Genomic DNA, 16,303 nt, shown 5'->3' with positions numbered 1-16,303 from the left:
ATCGGAGATAATTATTTTATCCTACATCATAATTTAGCTTTAGATTGCATTACTTGCTGTCTTTTAATTTGAAAATTTTGTTCAGGTGAATGGGATGCAAGAAGATGAACGATTGTTCCTCTAATGATAGCCGTTGCCGACTCCATCACCGTCTGGAGACCTGAATGATCATGTGGTTTTTTCTATTTAAAGTTCAAATTTTTATCTACGTTTTGGCTCCCTTTTCATTTGAATTATGGTCGAATAGGTTGCTTTCATGTTTCTAGGTATTGTATTGTAAAAAATGTGGCAAAAAACGTTGTAAAACAGCACCTTTACCGTCAGAAACGGACCATAATAGCAAGAAAAAATGGCAAAATATGGTGGCTGTGCAGGACCAGCGAACTGGGTCACACACGGGTCAGGAGTTGGATTAACCTAACTCGACTCTATGTGGAAGCAGCCCAGACCTGAAACGGCATCGTTTTGATTGAGTTTGGGAGTATCTGTTTGGACCTAAAATGATGCCATCTTGCCCATTAAGTGAAATGCACTATTTCATTTATTCAAAATTTGGGCAGGCGATTTTAGGCCGTAACTTCTGGGCCTATGATTTTTTTTTGGTTGTGTTTTAATTATATTTTTGGTCTGAAAGGGAATTCTAGGCTTTCTGTTTCAATTTTTTTATATTTAATTTGTTTGTTTTTGTTCTGGGCCTCTGTTCTATTTAGACCGCTTCTGTTTAATTTAAAAAAACATTTTTTGCATAGTGACATATAGGATCGTTTTCGCCTCGGTTTGGGCTCATTTTTGTACAAAATACATTTTTGGTCTCTATTTGCTTTCTGGGCTTCCATTTTGGGCTTGGACAATTTGTTTTATTGTTTTTAGAATCTTTGTTTGGGCTCTGTCATGTTTACATTCTGTTTGGGCCATTTAATTTATTTTCCAAAATCTATTTATGTTAAACAAACAATTAATTGAAAATTGTTTTATTTATTGAAGGGTATGTTTCACATGTAAATTATTTTATGCAAACTTTTAAATTGTTTAAATAGAGATAAAAGTTGACTTTAGCTATTTCACATTTTTTGTGTAAATTTGCAATATTGTCTGTTGTATTGTTTATTTGCCTAAATATTTGGACAATAAATTTAGGGATATTATTTAATTACTTGAATTTTGCAATGTTTATTTTAAGTTGAATTATGCTGAGATTAATACTTGAACAATTGTTTGGATACATAAAATAGTGGGAGAACTTAATATAATAATTAATTACTTGTGTTCTCCATTAATATTGTGCATATGTTGGTTTAAATGTACTTATTTGATATTTGTGATTAGCATGCTTTCTTAAGAAGTAGCCACAACATCCTTTATTTGTTGCATGCAACACAAATCACATAATGGACTTATAAAATATCAATTGTAATTAAATATGCATTCATAATTGATCTTTGTCCATAGGTAGATAATTATAAATGTATATTTAATTAGGGTGGGATAGAATTGTCTTGTATCTTCTAAGTAACCCACAGGTATTAGGAAATATAAATGCATTCTAGTTCCATCAATATGAGATAAATACATGCTATGCTAATTTCTTTACTCACAGGTAGAACTTAGTGATACATATTTATAATTGTATGATTTATTAATGTTTTTAAGCATGCATGGCAAAGTTATTGTGATTATCTCAACTAATTTGTAATTTTGATGATTCTTTGATATTGTAGCTTCATTTTCTGTCCCTAACCTGATTACTGATGCTAGTAACAAAATCACACTGGATGGTACTAATTACCTTGATTGGAGGGAACATATTACCTTGCAGCTTGGTTACTATAACATGAACTTTGTCTTGGAGACTGACAGGCCTCCCAAACCACCTAATGACTCGATTGATAAGGATTATTATGAATATTGGGAGAAGACCAACCGCCTTGCTCTCTTGATCATTAAAACAAGGATTGCAAGGGGCATTTGGGGAGCAATCTCTAAATGCGAAACATCTAAAGAATACTTGGAAGCTGTCGATAAACAGCTCAAATCGACAGACAAGCAGATGGGAGGCACCATCATGTTAGAACTATATGCTATGAAGCTCACAGGTGTAGGTGGAATCAGGCAGCATATTATGAAAATGAGAGATCTATCCTCTCAACTGAAAACCTTCAACATGGAATCAACTGAACAATTTCTGGTGCAATTAATCCTGAACTCCCTTCCTCCACAACTTGATGCCTTTAAGGTATCTTACAACACACAAAGTGAGAAATGGTCAGTAGATGAACTACTGTCCATGTGTGTGCAAGAAGAAACTAGGTTGTTAATGAGTGGAAAGGGTGCATCTAAGGAAGCTCATTTGGTAAAAAGTTCTAATAAGAGTGGCGGTAAGAAGGGAAATAAGGATGATAAGAAGAAAAAGAAGAAAAGAATCCCTCCTGCTACTGCCTCAAATAAGAAGGATGCCAGATGCTTCTTCTGTAAGAAGAAGGGGCACATAAAGAATGAGTGCTCCAAGAGGAAGGCATGGCTTGGATGTAAAGGTATGTTTACTTCTCATGTTACTTTAGAATCTCATGCTATTAATGTTGATGATGACACTTGTGGATTGATACTGGTTCAATGATCCACATTTCCACAACCATGCAGGGCTTCTTAACAAGCAGGCCACAATGTTCGAGTGAGGAATGGGTTTTATCAGACAGCAGGAACCCAGATTGTGTGGAGTTAGTTGGGACTTATCACATTTTTTTGAATAATACTCATGTGGACCTTTTTGAGACTTTTTATATTCCGAATTACATGAGGAACTTAATTTTCATGTCAAAATTAATTTCGTTGGATTATGGTTTATGTCTTGAAAAGGACTCTATGTTTTTTAGCGGACATCATGTTAAGATTACAGACATTGCAATGATTGATGATTTATTTAAAATAACTTGTGACCCTATTCAATCTTTTACTATTTCATAAGGTATTAAATGTAGTGTCATTAATGAGAATTCTGTTAGCTTATGGCATAAGAGATTGGGACATATCTCTATTGAGAGAATCAAAACATTAACTAAGGAGGAAATTCTTCCACCCTTAGACTATTCGGAATTTGATTCTTGTGTGGACTACATAAGAGGAAAGTAGACCAGCAAGTCACAAAAGGGAGCTAAAAGAAATTCTGAATTGCTTGAGATTATATATACCAATATTTACTGCCCTAATTTAATCGCGCAAGGTCAAAAGTATTTTATTACCTTTATTAATGATTACTCGTGATATATATATCTCTACTTGCTTTATAATAAAAGTAAGGCACTAAATGTCTTTAAGGAATACAAAGCAAAAGTAGAAAAATAAATTGACAAACTAATTAAAATTGTGAGATATAATAGAGGTGGTAAATACTATAGTAGGTACACAAATGAAGGACAAGCACCTGGTCCATTTGCAGACTTTCTTCGAGAGCAAGGTATTTGCTCAATATACCATGCCTGGCTCACCATATATGAATGGTGTAGTTGTAAAAAGAAATAGGACCTTACTAGACATGGTTAAAAGCATGATGAGCAGCTCCAAACTTCCAATTCCAATTTCACTATGGAAAGAAGCACTCAAGACAGTCATATACATATTAAATAGGGTTCGAACCAAAGCAGTGGCTAAAAGGAGCAGTGGCTAAAACTCCTTTTGAAATCTGGAAAGGTTGAAAACCCGGTTTAAATCATTTGAAAGTATGGGGCTGTCCTACAAAAGTGAGAGTGTATAATCCACAAGAAAAGAAATTGGACCCTAGGACTATAAGGGGTTACTTTGTAGGCTATGCAAAAAAGTCTAAGGGTTATAAGTTTTATTGTCCTCCTCCTTCAAAAAGTTTTGTAGAATCTAGAGATGCTAAATTTCTTGAGAATGACATGTTTAGTAGGAGTAATCAGCATGAATGATGAGGAAACTTCAATGGTCAATGACTCTCATCCAGTTAGAGCTATCATAGAACATAGTGTAGATCCCATAATACAAGTTGACAATGATGGACATCAGGAACATATGCAAGCTGATCAACCTGTCACACAAATTGAATCACCATAAAATGTCACAGGGAATATTTCTAATAAGCAATTTGAACCAACTCAAGAAGTTAAATTAAGAAGGTCAACTAGAGAAAGAAGACCAGCATTACCTAGTGACTATGTTGTGTATTCTACTAAAATTGATTGTGATGTTAGCATTGAAAATGATCCTTTGACATTTAGTCAGGCTATGAAAAGTGAAAACTCTAAATTGAGGCATGATGCTATGGTTGAAGAAATGAACTCATTTGCAAACAACCATGTATGGGAGCTTGTAGAGTTACCTAATGGGTCTAAAGCCATTAGCTGTAAATGGGTTTACAAAACCAAAAGAGACTAACAAGATAACATTAATCGCTACAAAGCAAGGTTGGCCGCTAAGTGTTTCACACAAGTGGAAGGAATCGACTACAGAGAAACCTTTTCTCCTGTATCAAAGAAAGATTCTTTCCGCATCATCATGGCATTGGTTGCACATTTTGACTTAGAGTTACACTAGATGGATGTTAAAACTACCTTTCTCAATGGTGATCTTGAGGAAGAGGTGTATATGAAGCAGTTTGAGGGATTTGTTGCAAAAGACAAAGAACATATAGTGTGCAAGTTAAAGAAATTGATCTATAGTCTAAAGCAAGCTTCGTGACAGTGGTATTTAAAATTCCATGAAGTGATCACATCATTTGGTTTTGATGAGAACATCATGGATGAGTGTATATACCACAAGGCTAGTGAGAGCAAAATCATATTTCTGATTTTATATGTCAATGACATATTGCTTGTAACCAATGATCTACGACAATTACACGAGGTAACACAATTCTTGTTTAAGAACTTTGATATGAAAGATATGGGTGAGACATCTTATAACATTCGCATTAAGATCCATAGGGATAGGACTTAAGGCCTTCTAGGCCCATCTCAAGAAGTATATATAAACAAAGTTCTTGAACAATTCAGGATGAAGAATTGTTCTACTAACGTGGCTCCTCTAGAAAAAGGGGATAAGTTCAGTCTAGATTAATGTCCTAAGACCGAGCTTAAGAAAAAGGGAATGGAAAATGTCCCATATGCCTCAGCAGTAGGAAGCTTAATGTATGCACAAGTTTGCACTAGACCTGATATAGCTTTTGTTGTGGGCATGCTGGGAAGGTACTAAAGTAATCCTAGTGAGGCACGTTGGATAGCTGCAAAGAAAGTGTTTAGATATCTATAAGGTACTAAACACTATATGCTTACATATAAGAGGACAGAGAATCTAGAAGTGATTGGTTACTCAGACTCTGATCTAGGAGGATGGATGGACACAAACAAGTCCACAACTGGTTGCATCTTTCTATTAGCAGAATGAGCTATTTCATGGAAAAGTGCAAAACAAACACTAATTGCTCCTTCCACTGGTGATGCTGAGTGTCACATCCAATAATCTGGTAATTAGGAGTAAGAATATTCCTAAGCAATTAAGGGCCAAAGTGATAGGAAGAAATAGAAAGAAACAATTCCTAAATTATGTTAGTGTCAGGACAAAAGAATAATTTCCAAGAGTTATGGTCAAGCATTGCATAATTTTGGAAAATATGTTAGAAATTCCAAAAAATTAGGAAATAATTATGGAAACTAGAGAATTGCCCCTTGGACACTATATTAATTTTTAAAAGGAATAGGAAATAATTATTATGATTTCCTGGTCAATTATGAAAGTTTGACTAATTAAGAAAAATTAGTCAAAATTAATTATGAAAAAATATTTTCGAACCTCAAAAAATTGAGAAAAAATAGAGAAAATATGCCTTGAGAGTTATATGATAGGATAGAAGTGGTTTTATGACCAAATTACCCCTAGAAAATTTACAAAGGAATTTAAGGTGGAATTAAGCCAATTTACACTTTTATTTGGAAAAATTCCAAATAAATAGTTTGAAGGTAAATAAAATTCCAAGAAAATTTATATGAAATCCCAAGGAATTATAAGAGATTATGGGGTTAAAGAGACTCCCTTAAATATCAAGGATTTCCTTAATTATCATGACAAGTAGAGAATCCCTATGAAAAGGAAAAATAGCTTCTCTTTTTATAATTAGTAGAAATTTGAGATGGGAACAAAGAAGGGCTTTTTGGGAAGAGAAAAATAAAAAGAATGGGTTATGGATCTGACAAAAAATAATTACAGTGGCCAGAGTACTGTAATTATAGAAAAGTAATTAAACTTAGAATAAAAGTGCACTGATAAAGTAGAAAGTAGAGTCTTGTCCTCCAATTGGCCCACATGTTGCCACTTGTCAAGTCATCAATGGAGAGGATTTAAAGTGCCAAGTGTCAAGCCAAGTATGGAGAGGATTTTGACTTTGGAAAATAATTTCATTTGGAATTTACTTAATAAAGAAAACGTGGCAAAGATGAAATAAGTAAGTGACACCTCACTTGTTGTTTATTTAATATGGTTGGTGAGAGCTTTTGCCTATAAATAGACACATCCTCCCCTCTTGCAAGACCATAATTTTTGGCCAAAGTGGGGAAGCTCTTGCAAATTCACTTCTTGAATTCCAAGCAAGAGGAAAGCTAGCTACTTTGATCATTCAAGCTAAGATTCAAGGTTAGTAGGTTGTTTCATGTTATTACTTGCTTGGTTTCCTTGAGTTTTATGGTTGAAAAATCTGTTCTCCCTCTAGAGAAGTGCTAGCCGAAATCTTAGAAGATTAGGGCAGGGAGGTTTTGATTTTAAACCTAGTTAAAACACATTGATTCAAGGTTGTTTCAAGTGGTTTTGAGTTGTTATTTGAAAGATTGTATGTTTGGTTATTAAATGGTGCTATTCGGCCACTTTGAGATCTGTATCCTAGGATGAGTTTTTCATAGTTTTGATGCTTCTATTGTGTGTAAAATGGAAAATGGTGTAGGGTAAACTTAAAGAACAAGCGTTGGAAGTATTAGAATTAAAATTAAAATTTTTAGAGTTCAAGACCCCCTATGTTCGGTCACCACTAGTTCATGGGGAAAGAAGTTTCTTTTCATGAATCCAAATTCATATTTGGATTCTAAATGGAAAATCATGTAGGATTGGCCTAAGAAAGGAATTTTTAGGTTGAAGAAAACAAAGCTCCAAAATTCAAAGAATTAAGGGTTAAAGGGTTATTTAAGTTTTGCCACTGAATATTGTGTGGTTTGAATTGTAATGTGGCTACCCCTTTTTGTGCAATATGATGTTTAGGATTTGATATTTGTAGAGGAAAGGAAGAAGATCAAAGAACCATAGAGCTTTTGGAACAAGGTAGCAAGATTTAATTAACTACTAATATTGACATTGCATTGTTTATTATTGCATGGATGATTACTATTATGTGGTTGAACTATAATGATTGTGATGTAGCTACTCCTTGCATCTTATTGCCTTGGCTATTGCATGTTTGAAATTTGCCTAATTATAACAGAATTAGTTCTCTAATAGTAGCTAATGTTGAAATGCATAATGATGATGTATGCTTGATGTTATAGTTAATTATTCTTGAGGTTCCCTGACTGGTTATGGTTGATCCCAGTGGCCATCACTGTGCCTTTCTGCCAGTCAAAAGAGACCTGAATAATTGTTCCTCCTGCCTCCAATTTTGTTTTGCAGCTCTCATCTCTTATTTCAGATCCCAGATTAGTTAAGCCATTGCTATGGCAAGAGGTAACTTTAAACCAAGTCTTCCACTGTATTCTTATAAGAGGATTCATTTTGTATTATCTGGACTGTGTGTGTATAGTTTTGAATCTGTCTTACAGAATTAAGTAGTCTTCTTTTACAAGTTACGTTCACCCATTTCATTTACCCGTTTTTTTCTTTTTACCATCATCACCCACTTCAGTCATCGCCTAGATAATATATAAAAAATTTATAAGCAGTATTTTTTTATAAGTTATTAGTTGCATTGAGTGATCATTTTAAAACCTCCATGCAATATGTAAAATAAACATGCCTCTGGTTTTTAACTTTTTATACAATAAATAAAATTTAAAAATTTAAATATATGATAAAAATTTATAAAGATATAGAAGAATACTCCTTATCTTTAATATAAGAATTAGTTAGGATTTAGATTTGATTCTAAATATAATATTTTAATTTACTTTACTTCTCATATTTATTATTTTCTCTCAAACCCATTTACCTAACTCATAAATTGTTATATATAATATAATACTACACATGGACATTAGATTATATTTGTTATACTGACCTAATTTATCTTATTTTTTAAATTTATCCAAATTAACTAACTAACCGAATGAGGAGTATCATATAAGAAGAAAAACGAAATATAGGTATATATAATAACTTAAGTTGAAGTTGCCGATATCAATTTGATTGCACTGACCAAGACTCGACCGTAAATATCAATACATCACTACTTTTGAGTACCGAGCCTTTTTCGGCTTCTTCCCCTTTTTTTCCTTTTTAAATTTAATTTTACTTGCCCTGTTGCTTTTCCCGGTAGCTATAAAAACTCTAGCCTAATTTGTAGTTTCGCAACGTTGCAGGCGCCCTACTGCGGGAGGAAAATACGAATTACTTGGAAAGGTAATTTCTTAGGCTTAATATGTCTAAAGAAATTTACTTGTGGATTAAAATAAAAGTCTGAAATTTCCTTAATGAAGCTTGAACCAAAAGTAATCTGTAATCTCATTTAATACTAGCTCCGATTCTTAATATAAGAGCTAGCTCGACATTTAATTTGGTTTTAAATATGAGATCGTAATTCATTTTGTCTCTAATACTTATCCATTTTGCCCTCATGTAATCCCTATAGTGATTGCACATGTTAAGGAGTTTCCATCAAGCGGTAATTCTAATGCATATAATCAATAAGAATATTTTAGGAAATACAAGATTTATTTATTACAAATAATTAACTTAATTAATTTTTTTTAATATCCACAAACTAGTTGTATGTCTAGTTTTCATATTAAAGACTAAAGGTAGTATGTTTCTAGTCTGATAATAATGATGCAAGTTAGCTGGTGGAGCAGGTCCCCTTAGTGCTCTCTTTTTCTGTTATATATCTTTGTTAGACCTTGTCTTTAAAGAGACTCAATGATCAATGGATGTTCTGTATTTATTATTATCCTTTAGTTTTACGCATTTTAATTTAATCATACTGTTTTATGTATATAAAGGTCGTTCATTTATTTCTTAAGCTTAAAATGTGTGAAAAAGAATTTACATACAGGCTAAAATAATAGCGAACACTTGAAGCTTGAACAACCAACGATACGCTTGATAGATTCAGAGCACAAAGCATGAAACTAAAGAAAAATTACTTTGAATTTTTTATATCTTAACTTAAGGTACTTATTTTGAACTTTTCTATTTTATACCCTTATTATCATTATTTAACAGTTTATTGTTCTATATTTTTTTTAATTGAAGCTCATAAAGGACATTTTACATCTAAAAATCACTCATTTTATTATTATTTTTCATTCTACGTATTAAATAAGCCCATAATAATTTTCAATATGGTTTTTAAAATATAGGAGAAACTCTTCTCATCCTTCATAGCATTAATTAGCTTAATAAATGTCTTACATATTTATAAAAGGAAAACGCACAAATATTCTTCCAAATAAAATTATAAAAGAAATACTCTTTTTAAAATGTCCATATGTCTTGTGAAGCCAAAAGTTGGATTGGATTATGCAAACCTCTTATCTTTTATCTTTTCTTACCTCCAACCTCATATCTATTTTCAAAGTTATATCTGACTGTTCTATTAGATGGGGTGCTAAATTGTATTTTTATATTTATCTGGTCATATTTTAGACCAACATCCTTCCCTAACATAAATGCTCCCCTCGCTCTTATTCTTTTGTGATAAAGTAAAAATGATAAATGCATAGATAGCTAGAGAGACAAACTGGAAATTAATTGTAGCTTAGGTAATTTGAAATTAATTGTAGCAAAAAAATTGGAGTAAAGCCATCAATGTGATGTTAATTTCGCTTTCGCTGTGCCCATCTGGTATTCTGGTCAATAATATGCTGAAAATTACTTCCTCACCTCTCAACAAACGGAAGCCAACGAAAATTCTGGGTACAATTAATATTTTTGCTCGACAGCTGCCAGCAAGTCCACTGCTCCGGTAGTGGCCATGCCACTCTTCGCCGGCAACCTCTTTGACCTAACCCTTTTTCTTTTGTCTTTTTTTTTTTATTGTTGTTTTTAGTGTCAGAGATCCCAGATTTGTCTATTTTTTTTCCCCTTAATTAAATGTACAGGTCAACCTTAGAGTCATAATGCCACATAAGCAGCTTATATTGCTAAGTCATAAGCCACATAATCTAAATTAATACTGTTAGTGCCATTTTTACAAAATTTAACTGTGTTTTAGTACCACTGTTCCAGGGACTAACATTTTAAAATAGGCTAAATTTCAAGAACTAAAACTATGAATTTAAAATTTCAGGGACTAATATCAAAACGAATCAAAATTTGACGGATTAAGAATTATATTAACCCTAGTTCTTATAACCTCTTTATCTCACTTACTTCACATGTAATATACTAGGCCCACACAAGTTTCTTTTTTATAAAAGAATCAATTATATTAAAATGAAGAAACTTATAGAGTTGGCATAATATAATTCATGGAGTGAATATATCAAGTTTATAAAGGAAGTCACTGGAGAGAAGAGTGAAGCATCCTATGGACATTACTTTTCAATGTACCACTGAACTTTGACTCAATCAGAAAATTATTGAGCAAATTCTTTTTACATGTGATAACATTAATATGAATAGAGGATGTTAAAAATGTTGAGATAACTTAGGTAATCCAATACAATATATATAATCTCATTATAAAAAGAATTGAGAATAAGATAGAATATTATATTATATTATAGATTGAGCCACAATAGTTGTTACGGCAACTAAAAGTACGATTCTTTGAATAAAAAATTTCATTCATCCATCTCATTTTTCTAATCAATATTCCTCTACGTGTGTAAAATAAAAATTTAAGGTGAAGGGACAAAAATACTCTTTTTCTCAAAGGGTGAAGGGAAAAGTATGTGTATTTTTGTACTCAAAATTTGTCTATACTGCCTAGCTTTTATAAAATAAGATAAAGAATATTTTTGCACCTTCACCTAAAAATTTATAAGTAGACTCTATTGATAAGTTTATTATTTATATAACTGATCATTTCCCCGGGGGAACAAGTATATACTACTACCTTCGGTCCTAATTATAAGAGCTAGTTAACTAATTTAAGGAGATTAAGGAATAAGTTAAGTTAGTTATTTGTAATAGATAAGTGTTGTCTATATACTACTAGTCTACTACCTTCGATCCTAATTAAAAGAGTTAGTTAACTAATTTAAGGAGATTAAGAAAATAAGTTAAGTTAGTTATTTGTAATAGATAAGTGTTGTCTTTCTTAAAATATCCTTGTTAATCAAATATATTGGTTAGAACTACCATTATTAAAAAGACTATCTTAAGAAAAAATACATAAATATTAGAAACAAAATCGATTGGGGTCTTATATTTAGAACCAAAATAAAAGTTAAATAAGATTTTATATTAAGAACCGGAGATAATATATTCCAAACTTTTTAACCTAATTTGTAAAATCTCAAATTGAGACTTCCGATCAAAATGGAATTTTGAAATTGTGGTAATTTTACAATATTACGCTTTATTTTATATTAAAAAACCATGCCACCATCACTAGCGATCTCACAGCTGGGTGAACACCGGTGCCCAACAACAACTGATGGAGCTCTGGCACCAACGACCGATGGCCCCCGTGCTCCAGTGACATTTTTTTTTTTCCCTGGGCATATTGACAATACCAATATCATTGAGAACATATTTATTAAGTTTCACCACTTCATTAATATCATTAACAACAAATATTTTACAATTTCAACACTTGAAAAAAAATCAAAATGAAAGGTCACGTTAAAAATTATTTAATACTACCTCCAATCCTTAATATAAGAACTAATTGACTGATTTGAATAGATTAAGAAAATTAGCTAAGTTAGTTATTTATAATAAATAGATATTATCTTTCTTAAAATATCCTTGCTAATCAAGTGTATTGATCAGAACTATTATTATTACAAGGACTATTTTTTAAAAAAAATAGATAAATATAAGAGGAAAAGTGGATTGGGATTTTATATTTATAATCAAAATAAAAGTCAAATAAGCTCTTATATTAAGGACAGAAGTTAATACACTATTAATGGCATTGACAACACTTTTACCCATTTTCACTATTTCATCGACATCATTCGCAACAATTTTTTATAATTTTAATTATTGAAAAAAGTAAATATTTAAAATGTAAAATATAATCAAATTATCGACATTCTAATTAATCAAAGGAAATTATAAAAATTTTTGATAAATTATACTTTTAAGAACTTTATAAATGCACTAAAAATTGATAATGAAATTATCACCGTTCATAAGTTTTACACCTTTCCAAGTGTTAAAATTGTAAAACAGTTTTTATAATTGACATTAATAAAGTAGTACAATTCGGTAAAAATGTTGTCAACACTGTTACTAGTGCAGTAAATGATTTTTAATAGGACCCTTTACTTTGATATTTTCAAAGCAAGTTGTTGCTAAAGGTGTCAATAAAATTGTATAAAAAAGTGTTAATAAAATCATGAAACTCGATAAAAGATTTGTCAATGCCCAAAAAATAAAAACACTAGCAATGGAGGCGGCCAATAGCGTTGGAGCTTCATTGGCTGTGGCGGCAGGAGCGGGCCACCAATGCCGGAGCTCCAGCGGTGGGGTTGCCAGTGATGGTGGCTTGTTTTTTTCTTTTTAAAATAAGGAGCAATGTTATGAAATCACCAACAATTCAAATTTCCATTTTGATCATAGGTATTAATTTAGGATTTTGCAACTTGGTGTCACCATTTTGTAATTTGAAATTTCAAATAATATGTACTTGTCTTTTTCACTTTCAAAAGCTTCATACAACGTAAAAAAAATATATGTCCCGTTTTTTGTTTTTGGTAAAATGATTTCTATAAAAAATTAAAAAAAACATTGAAAAATATTATACCAATTTAATTTTCAGATACCAACTTAATTCCACTGATCAAGAATCAACAATAAATATTTACGGCGTCCTTTTCAGCTTCTTCCCCCTTTTTTTCTTTTTAAATTTAATTTTACTTTCCCCGTTGCTTTCGACCTTCTGGGTGGCTATAGAAACTATCATTCACCTATTTGTAGTTTTGCCGCGCTGCAGGAGGCTTTTCTATAAACTCTTCTACTGGGATACTCCACTGCGAGAGGAAGATACTAATTAAAAGGAAGCAGCAATTATACCTGCTTCTCGGCCAGATTGCTCTCTTGGGTTTCAAATATCACCTCAAAACATAGAGTCCTCTCCCATTGAAACCCAGCCGCTTGCCATTCTCCACTCTTGAAGCTTCTCCGGCGACCTCTCTCTTCGTCCGCCAGCCTCTCAACAGTCATCTTCGCTGGCATATCTACAGCTTAGGTAAGTTGTTTTGCCTCTCTCTCTTCATCCATAGCTCATTGTATTGTTCTGTTCTCCTTGTAGTTTCTTTTTCCATTTGCAAAATACATCTGTGACTTACTCTGTTAGCTCATCTTTGCTTTGAAATATATGTCAGGAAAAACACTCACCCACGCAGAATCAAACTAAACAGATACAGAAGACGCGATTCCTTTTCATTTGGTAATTTTTTCGGTTAATATCGTGAATATTTCTTCATCTTCTTTCATTTCATTGTCTTCGATTCTTCTTCTGTTTCTGGCTGTAAAGAAAGATAGCCCAAGGGGAAAAATGTGTCGTTCTGGCCAAAGGGGAAAAAAGGGACTGGATTTTGAACTCTCATTGATTTTCTGCTTATGTTTTCTGAAACTTCAGTCAGAAAAATAGAGAAAGAAAAGGGACGGATTTATGAAGTTTGTATTAGCAGGAAATGTTGAAATTTTTTTTATTTTTTATTTTAATGAAATTACGGTCTTTATATATTAATTTGTACTTAATTAAATATAAAAATACATATTCTTAAACTCACATCAAACAAACCTCTCAGAATTAGTTATTCTATTACATACAATTTCACAACGTACATTTCATTTTCATTCATTTGGTGAACCGAATAAGCTAGTCGGAATGGCCTAAAGTGAGGCTGCTGGCACAAGCATTCAGCGTGGAAAACGTCAATATGGGTCATTTACGGGCAATTAAGTCCCATGAACTTTGTAACATATATTACATAAATAGACGTCTCTGTAGATATATTTGGATGAAATATATAATACACTTTTGTCTTTTTCCCCTCAAATAACTAAATAAATTTTTGAAATTGATCCAAGCCCTAATATGGAAAAAGGTTAACCTTTTATTCAAATCCATTGAATTTCTGAACGGTGATTGAAGCAAGCAAACAGTGTGAATTATGATAAACACACCCTCTTTCTTCTTTGTCACTCAATACTGATTTTCGTTCTCAGAAAACTGAGGCATGGAGAAGATGAGAAGAAGCAGTCCAGCAGCTTCTCTATTCATATTCACACTCATCATTGCGCTGATCTCCCGCAATCTTGTAATCCCTGTGATCTCCTCTACCAATATTGAAGATCCACATGCAGGATCTCCTCCCTCAGGTCTCTCTCTCTCTCTCTCTCTGTGCAGCTTTCTGACCCTCAAAGATTTCTGTTTTTGTTTTCCCCCCTTGATACAATTCATGGCTACATATGCATTAAGAGTAGGTTCAGATAATCAAATGCTTAAAGAGAAACTGTTCTGACAACTTTCACCTTTTTTTTTCCCTTGCAGTACCATCGTATTCTAGTCCTCCACCTCCTGGCTGCTCTGGTGGTGGCTATAATCCAACTCCACCAATGCCCTCCGGCGGGAACGGCGGATCACTACCACATCGTCCGTCTCCGACGCCATCGAACCCTCCGTCTAGCTCGCCATCTTCATATGGAGATGGCAGGCCACAGGCCACCCCAACCGACCCAGGCACCCCTACTGTCCCTTCATTGCCCTCTTGCCTTCCTTTTCCATCTCCGTTCATTGGTACTTGCAGGTATAATTTCAATGCCCTTGCCTCTTTATTTTTCTCTTCTCCAACCGTTCTTGTACATCTATCACCAAGCAGTAATGTAAAATGAGTTATTATCTGCGTTTTCAACAATAACTCAACGAATAATTCCCAACTCAGCGACTTTATTTTCACCATCTTGCCTTTCTGTGCTTCAGCAATTGCCAATTTCGTCAGGTTAGCATTTCTTTGAATTCTTGCCTCTAGCCATTTGTTTATACTTTTTCAATCTCTATCTTTTTACTCACTTCGCTAAAATCTAGTTTGATAATATGTTACTAATCTGATGATGATGCAGCTCAAATTCTCAGCAAGGTGGCAATAATATTCCCGTTCTAGTGTTCGCTTCTCTCTATAAACTTAAATCTACCCCGTGCTGCAGCTTGTGCCAATAGTTTATTTCCACTATCTTGTTCATTGTCATGTGCTTAGCTTTAATATTCCGCCGGTTTACGCCCCATCCCACGACAACATTTCTGATTTTTGAATCATCAATACACATGTTTCTTCCAATTGCGCTACCATGGCTCTACTGCATGACGGCGCAAAGTATTTTCATCTTTATAATTCTTGATGTCTGTTCTAATTAGCAGTAAGATTTGTTAGCAAAACAACATATATACATATATTATTCAAACAATCCAGATTATATACATATATGTATGTGATACTCAAAAACGTTACAGCAGAAGACTTATAAATACCTTTCGCCATTAGCTCAGTTAATTTGATGTAGAAGTCGATCTGAATAATGACAAGCTGTGGATTGAAGCACACAGTAGAGAAGGAAAGAATGTAAGGAATCTTCCAGCTGGTGATTGGGCACAGTGATGGCGACTGGGATGCAGCCGTCACCAGTGGGGAACCCTCAAAGAGTGAGCAGAGAGATTAGGGTTTCGCTCCTGACTCAGTATACCGTATGTTATTTTCACCATCAAAAATTAACTTTAATTAACTAAGTCAATTACCCATCTTGGACTGGGCCCAAAATGACTGCGAGCCACACTCAGAAATATTTATTAATTATCCTATTAATATCTAAATAGTTATATATTAATAATAAATATCTCACATTCTCCTACTTGGCCTGTATACTCAATGTTATTGCCCAGTCAAGATTAACTAAGGACATACTACAAGAATCATGGCGATAAGTC

The 16,303-nt window shown here is 33.1% G+C and overlaps 1 protein-coding gene across 1 annotated transcript; it reads left to right on the top strand.

Annotated features, from left to right (window-relative positions):
• The first annotated feature begins 14,561 nt into the window (after positions 1-14,561).
• LOC114754305 (wiskott-Aldrich syndrome protein homolog 1-like) lies at positions 14,562-15,216 on the top strand. The gene is made up of 2 exons (XM_028943083.1): positions 14,562-14,703; positions 14,876-15,216. Exons 1-2 carry the CDS (start codon positions 14,562-14,564, stop codon positions 15,214-15,216), a joined length of 483 nt encoding a protein of 160 aa, XP_028798916.1.
• Positions 15,217-16,303: the final 1,087 nt, after the last annotated feature.

Source organism: Neltuma alba, unplaced genomic scaffold, assembly GCF_004799145.2.
Source record: "Neltuma alba isolate B1F8T4 unplaced genomic scaffold, ASM479914v2 tig00010128_pilon, whole genome shotgun sequence".
In the NCBI taxonomy this organism is placed as follows: domain Eukaryota; kingdom Viridiplantae; phylum Streptophyta; class Magnoliopsida; order Fabales; family Fabaceae; genus Neltuma; species Neltuma alba.
The sequence above is the reverse complement of the archived record's forward strand: the minus strand, read 5'-3'. Positions and strand labels throughout refer to the sequence as shown.

Coding starts and splice junctions, on each gene's coding strand:
- LOC114754305 (XM_028943083.1), top strand. CDS start 14,562: ATGGAGAAGATGAGAAGAAGCAGTCCAGCAGCTTCTCTATTCATATTC. Junction 14,704..14,875: donor TGCAGGATCTCCTCCCTCAG/GTCTCTCTCTCT, acceptor TTTCCCTTGCAG/TACCATCGTATTCTAGTCCT.